This window comes from Grammomys surdaster, unplaced genomic scaffold (assembly GCF_004785775.1).
Source record: "Grammomys surdaster isolate TR1022 unplaced genomic scaffold, NIH_TR_1.0 125946, whole genome shotgun sequence".
NCBI classification, from domain to species: Eukaryota; Metazoa; Chordata; class Mammalia; order Rodentia; family Muridae; genus Grammomys; species Grammomys surdaster.
The window spans coordinates 4,104,111-4,112,288 of record NW_021620768.1 but is presented as its reverse complement, the minus strand read 5'-3'; the positions used below and the strand labels follow the sequence as shown (position 1 = coordinate 4,112,288).

At 38.9% G+C, this 8,178-nt stretch overlaps 1 protein-coding gene across 1 annotated transcript in view; it reads left to right on the top strand.

The window, feature by feature from the left end:
• The first annotated feature begins 630 nt into the window (after positions 1-630).
• Positions 631-8,178, top strand: part of LOC114609113 (protein S100-A9-like) — a 12,397-nt gene continuing 4,849 nt past the window's right edge. The window contains exon 1 of the mRNA XM_028753380.1: positions 631-759. Coding sequence (XP_028609213.1) covers positions 631-759 — 129 coding nt within the window. The remainder of the gene's footprint in view (positions 760-8,178) is intronic.

Here is an 8,178-nt window from a genome sequence, read left to right as displayed (position 1 = left end):
GGATCAGCCTCCATTATGTAGTCTCTTATTAATAGCCTTCCAAACACAGAGGTATGTGAACACCTCCTGTTTTGCCACAATTCTCCACACTCATATATGGATACCATATTGTTCATCTCTGATTCATTCATTTTTGGGATCATGGAAATATGTGTCAGCCATGAGTTGCCTTTAAATGCTGGGCCTCCTCTACTATGCCAAACACTGTGTGACTCCTCAGCTTTGGTAAGTGAGCACAGCTTTCCTAGTTAAGAGCCTGCCTTCTACTGCTTTCTTTCCCTTGTCTTCATGACTTTCCCAAACCATTCGACTGGTCCCTCCTTCCTGGCCCTTGCAACTTTGTAGTTTCCTTCAAATTTCTGAAAGTTTCTTACTGTAAAATCATTTTACTTTGGCATTCTCTAAATTGTCTAAATTTCATATCTTATATATATGTGACAGGATAGTTCCTAAGTGTCACCCTGTCCTTTCTTTTATTGTGAATCCCCCTCCCTTTCTAGTCTGATAGAGTCCAGAGACAAGAGCAGGTATGCTTTATACAACATTCCTTTATTACACATTTGCTTCTCCAGGATTGAAATAGAGTGAAGAAAAACAAGAAAGAAAAAAGAACAGCCTCAAAAGTCACAGATGGAACAATCCTTAGACACCATCATCAATGTCTACCACAGGTACTCTGTGATACAGGGAGAGCCTGACACCCTGAGTAAGGAAGAAGTCAAAGAGCTGGTGAATAAGGAGATGCCAAACTCTTTCAAGGTAAGGCTTGATTAATTTGAGAGGAGAATCTTGTCTACAATAGTTAGGGATGAAATTCTATAACTTTCCATAGAGTCAGACTAAAGTCACAGTCACTGGTGGTATGCCAGGTTAGATACTGTCAGTTAGGAGTTGAATATCTGTAATGTGTAATGTTATGTTCTGGGCAGATACATGTAGAGGCGAATCTGCAACTGACTATCCTGGTGTGGACACACAACACTAAGAACACAGATAAATCCAAATATGTGGGAGTGTAGGGGAAGATGAGATAGAATCCTGTGGATGATCTGTACTGGGTGCAGCAGAGATGAGCAGACTAGAGGGCCACCATTTTGAGGTAGTGACATTTGAGTTGAGACTTCATCCCTGGTAATGGATACACTTGAGAACAGCCCTTAACAAGACAATGAAAGACAAAATCTCATCTAAGGACTTAGAGTAGATTTGAGGGCCTAGGGTAGAAATGCAGAAACCAAGGTATAGAGAGCCAACTTCACAGAACTCACATGCAGAATCACTATCAAATACAATCAGGCTTGTTTACCTTCTTGAGTCCTGTGGATTTATCCTAGGTATTCTCTATATTTTTGGCTAATATCCACTTATTAGTGAGGGCATACCATGCCTGTAGTTTGGGAACTGAGTTATCTCACTCAGGATGATATTTTCTAGTTCTATCCATTTGCTTGCAAATCTCATGATGTCCTCATTCTTAGTATCTGAATCGTATTCCATTGTGTAAATGAACCACATTTTCTTTCCATTTTTGAGGTTGTCTTCGATTTCTTTCTTCAAGGACTTGAAGTTCTTGTCATAGAGAAATTTCAATTCCTTGTGTAGAGTCACACCAAGATATTTTATATTGTTTGTAGCTATTGTGAAGGGTACTGTTTCCCTAATTTTTTTCTCAACCCATTTATCCTTTGTATAGAAGAAGGATACTGATTTGAGCTAATTTTATATCCAGACACTTTGCTGAAGTTGTTATGCAGTTGGTGAAGATTTCTGGTAGAATTTTGGGATCGTTTACGTATACTATCATCCTATCATCTAAAAACAGTAATACCTTTATTTCTTCCTTTCCAATTTGTAACACTTGATGTCATTTGTTGTCTAATAACTCTAGCTAGAGCTTAAAGTAATGTATTGAATATATTGGGAGAGTGGACAACTATATTGTATCCAGGATTTTAGTGGGATTGCTTCAAGTTTCTGTCTATTTAATTTGATGATGGCTGTTGTTTGCTATCTATTGCTTCTATTATGTTTAGGTATGTACCATGAATTCCTGATCTCTCCAAAACTTTTAACCTGAAGGAGTGTTATTTTGTAAAAGACTCATTCAGCAACTAATGATACGATCATGTGGCCTGTTTTTTTTTTTTTGGTTCTGTTGGTTTATATACTGGATTAAGTTGAATAGATTTTTGTATATTGAAACATCCCTGCATCCCTTGGATGAAGCCTATTTGATCATGGTGAATTTTTGTTTTGATGTGTCCTTGGATTCTGTTTTTGAGAATTTTATTGAATGTATTTGTATTTACAATCATAAACAAAACTAGTCAGAAGTTTTCTCTTTTTTTCTTTTTTTTATTGGATGTTTTATTTACATTTCATATGTTGTCCCCTTACCCCATCCCCCACCCACCCAGGAACCCCCTATCCCCTCACCCCTCCTCCTTCTTCTCTGTGGATGTAACCCCTACCTAGCCCCCCTACTCCCACCTCCCCACCCTCAAAATTCCCACCCCCTGGGGCGTCCAGCCTTCATGAGGTCAAGGATCTCTTCTTCCACCTATGCCCAGCAGGGCCCTCCACTCTTATATATACAGCTGAAGCCCTGGATCCCTCCCTAAGTGCTCCCAGGCTGGTGGTTTAGACCCTGGGAGCTGTGGTTTGTTGGTATTTTTCTTTCCTCATGGGGCCACAAACCCTTTCAGCTCCAATGGACTTCACTCTAACTCCTCCATTGGGAACCCCATGATCAGTTCAATGGCTAGTTGTGAGCATCTGCCTCTGAATATGTCAGACTCTTGAAGACCTCTGAGAAGACATCTATATCAGGCTCTTATCAGCATGCACTTCCTGACTTCCACATCAGCATCTACCTTAGGTGACTGCACATGGGATGGATACTCAGGTGGAATGGTCTTCAGGCAGCCTCTCCTTGTTGGGTCTCTGTGCGGTTTAAGTTTCAGAGTGACTATGGCTTTGTAGAATGCATTAGGTAGTGCTCCTTCTGTTTCTGTTTTGTGGAATACTTTGAGGAGTATTGGTATTAGCTTGTCGTTGAAGGTATAGTAGAATTCTTCTCTAAAACCATCTTGCCCTGAACATTTTTAGGTAGACAGGTATCATGGTTTGATTATGCTTGTCCCAGAAAGTTGCACTATTTGAAGGTGTGGGCTTGTTACAGTAAGTGTGTCACTGTGGATGTGGGCTTTAAGTCCTTCATCCTAACTGCCTGGAAGTCAGTCTTCCACTAGCTGACTTCTGATTAAGGTCCTCTAAACTCTGCCTACACCATGCCTGCCTAGATGCTGCCATGCTCCCACCTTAATGATACTGGACTGAACCTCTGAACCTGTAAGCCAGTCCCAAATATATGTTGTCCTTTATAAGACTTGGCCATGGTGTCTGTTCACAGCAGTAAAATCCTAACTAAGATAGGAGGTTTGTAATGACTGCTTCTATTTTCTTAGGGGTTATGGGACTGCTTAGATAGTTTCCTTGATCCTGATTTAACTTTGGTACATGATGTATGTCTAGAAAATTAGCCATTTCATCTAGATTTACCAGTTTTCTTGAGTATAGACTCTTGTAGTAAGATCTGATGATTTCTTTGAATTTCCTCAGTTTCTGATACATCTTCCTTTTTATTTCTGATTTTATTTTTTAATTATTTTATTTATTTGCATTCCAGGAGTTGCCTATGTCACAATTCCTCATCCCATTTCTCTTCCCCTTTGCCTCTGAAAGTGTGCCCCTCATCAGAACTCCTCATTCCCTGGAGCCTCAGGATTAAGTGCAACTTCTCCCACTCAGGCCAGACCAGGCAGATCTCTGCTATTTATGTGGCAGAAGTCTCAGACTGCCCCATGTATGCTCATGAATTGCTTCATTCCCCCTTGTAAAATTTCCTTTTTCACTTCTGATTTTGTTAATTTGGATACTCTCTCTGTGTCCTTAAGTTAGTTTCACTAAGGGTTTATCTATCTTGCTGATTTTCACAAAGAACCAGCTCTTGGTTTTACTAATTCTTTCCATTCTTTTCTTTTTAATTGGTTGATTTAATTCTGCAGTTTGGGTATTTCCTGCCATCTCCTCCTCTTGGGTGTGTTTGCTTCTTTCTGTTATAGAGCTTTCAGGTGTGCTGTTAAGTTGCTTGAATGGGATCTCTCCAATTTCTTTATGAAGGAAATTAGTGCTATGAATTTTTCTCTTTATACTGCTTTCATTGTGTCCCATATTCAGATATGCTGTGCCTTCATTTTCATTGAATTCTTGAAAGTCTTTTTTTTTAATTATTCCTTGCCTCACCAAGTTATCACTGAGTGGAGTTGGTCAATTTCTATAAGTATATTGAGTTTGTGTTGGTTTTGTTGTTATTGAAGCCCATCCTTAGTTTGTGATGAACTCATAGAACGTATTGGATTATTTCAATATTCTTGTATCTTTTGAGGCATGTTTTGTGTCCTATTATAAGATCAGTTCTGGAAAAGTTTTATAATGTGCTGAGAAGAAGGTATATCCTTTTGTCTTAGGGTGAAACGTCCTGTAGATATCTGTTAAATACTTTTTTTTTTTTTTTGGTTTTTTGAGACAGGGTTTCTCTGTGTAGCCCTGGCTGTCCTGGAACTCACTCTGTAGACCAGGCTGGCCTCAAACTCAGAAATCCGCCTGCCTCTGCCTCACAACTGCTGGGATTAAAGGCATGCGCCAACACCGCCCAGCTATACTTTTGGTTCTTAACATCTATTAGTTTCACTGTGTTTCTGTTTATTTTATATTTCAATGAACTGTCCATTGGTGAGAGTGGGATATTGAAGTCACCCTGCTATTACTGTGTGAAGATGGAACTTTGGTAAAGTTCCTTTTACAAATGTGGTTTCCCTTGCTTTGGGGACATAGATATTCAGAATTGAAACTTCATCTTGGTGGATTTTTCCTTTGATAGGTATGAAGTGTCCTTCCTCATCTCTTTTGCTTACTTTTGGTTGAAAGTCTATTTTACCACATATTAGAATGACAAATTCAGCTTGACACTTGTGACTATTCGCTCATAAAAATTTTTCTAGCTGGTCCTTTACTCTGAGGTACTGTCTGTCTTTGTTGCTTAAGTGTGTTTCTTGGCTTCTGGTTTCTGTCTGTGCCTAGAGCTGATCCTGTGCCACTGTGCTCCATACACAACTACTGCTAGGAGAGAGCTGGTGTCCCAAGAGTGCTGGAACACCTGTGAGCACAGGAAAGACCACCACTTCTGCTCCGAGGGACCCACATAAAGAACTCAGGACACAGGAACTAAGAAGCAACCAGGGACAGAATCCATCAGGTCTCCATCTACACCCCAGAGCTGACCCTGTGTCAGAACTCTCCATAGTCAAATTCATCACATACAGAATGGGTCTCCCAAGAGTACTCATGCACAGCCTTACAGGAGGGACAGCCACAGTCAAAAAAAGCAAGACCATCTAACACCAGAGCTATCCAGATGTTGACAGGAAAGGGCAAGAACATAAGCAACAGAATCCATGGCTACTTGGCATCATCAGGGCCCAGTTCTTCAACCAAAGCAAACCATGGATACCGCCAATACACCAGAAAAGCAAGATTTGGATTTAAAATCACATCTCATGATGATGACAAAGGACTTTAAGAAGGAAACTCCTTAAAGAGTTGAGCACACGTAAACAGCTAGAAACCCTTAAAGAGGAAACACAAAAATCCCTTACAGAATTATAGGAAAACAAAATCAAACAGGTTAAGGAATTAAACAAAACCATCCAGGACATAAGAATGGAAATGGAATCAATAAAGAAATGACAAAGGGGGACAACCCTGGAGATAGAAAACCTAGGAAAGAGATCAGGAGTCATAGACACAAGCATCACCAACAGAATACAAGAGATGGAAGAGAGAATCTCAAGAGCAGAAGATATCATAGAAAACATTGACACAACAATCAAAGAAAATTCAAAATGCAAAAAGCTCTTAACCCAAAACATCCAAGAAATCCAGGGCACAATGAGAACACTAAAACTAAAGATAAGAGGTATAGAAGAGAATGAAGATTCCAAACTTAAAAGGCCAATAAATATCTTCAACAAAATTGTAGAAGAAAACTTCCCTAATCTAAAGAACAAGATGCCCATAAACATACAAGAAGCCTACAGAATTCCAAATAGACTAGACTGGAAAAGAAACTCCTCCCATCATATAAAAGTGAAAACACCAAGCGCACAAAACAAAGAAAGAATATTAAAAGCAGTAAGGGGAAAAGGTCAAGTAACATATAAAGGCAGACAGATGAGAATTATACGAGACTTCTCACCAAAGACTATGAAAGCAAGAAGATCCTGGAAGATGTCATGCAGAACCCAAAAAAATACAAATGCCAGCCCAGGCTACTATACCCAGCAAAACTCTCAATTAACATAGATGGAGAAACCAAGATATTCCATAACAAAAACAAATTTACACAATATCTTTCCACAAATTCATCCCTACAAAGAATAATAGACAGAAAAACCCAACACAAGGAGGGAAACTACAACCTAGAAAAAGCAAGAAAGTAATCTTTCAACAAACCTAAAAGAAAATAGCCACACAAACATAATTCCACCTGTAACAACAAAAATAGCAGGAAGCTGCAATCACTGTTCCTTAATATCTTTTAACATCAATGGACTCAGCTACCCAAATAAAGACATAGACTAACAGACTAGATATGTAAACAGGACCCAGCACTTTGCTGCATACATGAAACGGCTTCAGTGACAAAGACAGACATTACCTCAGAGTAAAGGACTGGAAAACAATTTTCCAAGCAAATGGTCCCAAGAAACAAGCTGGAGTAGCCATTCTAATATCAAATAAAATCTATTTTCAACCAAAAGTTACCAAAAAAAGATAAGGATGGAAATTGCATAAGAGAAATCACTCAACCCTTTACATGTACTGTGACCACCTCTCCCACATTACAATGATGAAATTGCTGCCTGCAATATAATAGCAGTATGGGAAGTTCATTGTCTATTATAGTTAATGGCCAATGTTCATATTGATAATTTATACTGATTATTGTAATGGCTATTCTTGGTTACCAACTTGACTACATCTTACAGTAACTAAATCCTAAATTACTGGGCACACTGAGGGAGATTTTTCTTAATTAAAGCATTTGAAGTAGGAAGATCAACTTCATATATATACATACATATATATATATATAATTTATTTTTTTTCAAATTGCAATTTATACTCATTCACACAGGGGTTATAAACACAAAAAGGCAGGACGTAAGGAAGGGGATGACACTGGAGCGTGGGTGTTCAGGAGGAATGGAGATACCTTTCAGAACAGGGTATGGGCTGGGTGAGGATTCAGAGAATAGGTCACTATGACTCTGCCTATGATTCACTTGTCTTTATCTAAGTTGGTATTATCTGCCAAGGCTACCTATTTACAAGGTCTATGACTACTCAGGCTGGTAAATTGTTGCAAAAACTGCCTGTTTACAATAGCCTATAGCCATCTGTTTCAGTGTTTATCCACAGAGACCCAAGACTTGGTGTTAGTATACATGTATGACAAGCCTATTGCTGATTTTAGGCCTATGGCTGATTTTAGGCCTTCAATGTATAAGCAGGGATGCCCCTGACATCTCCTCCCTTCTCTAAGTATAGACAGGCTGTGGTGAATCTAATCTTGTGAAGGCCGTGATAGAGGCCTGACCTCCAGTAATTGAGAAGACCAACTTCTAATCCAGATCTTTGCAGTGTGAAAGTAAACCTTTACTCCAGATCTATTGATGTGGGATGATTTACATTTAGCTGGATTACATCTTTTGCTGGCATCTTATATTAAAGACATAGATGAAACAAACTCTCCCTTTTTGTCTGCTTTCTCTCACCTTCACTAGCAAGTTCATTGATTCCTTCACTGGAATTAAAGCCTACTTCTTTATGTCTCTGGCATATACTGAAGACTATCTGAGGCATTCAGAATCATTGACCAAGCAACTACTCCATTCTTGAACCTTGTGTTCATAGGCAGCCATCACTGGAGTAGCTGGACCACAGCCTATATGATATCTATATAAATATCTATATCTATATCTATTTAATCTATATCTAATCTATAGATGATAGATAGATAGATAGATAGATAGATAGATAGATAGATAGATAGAT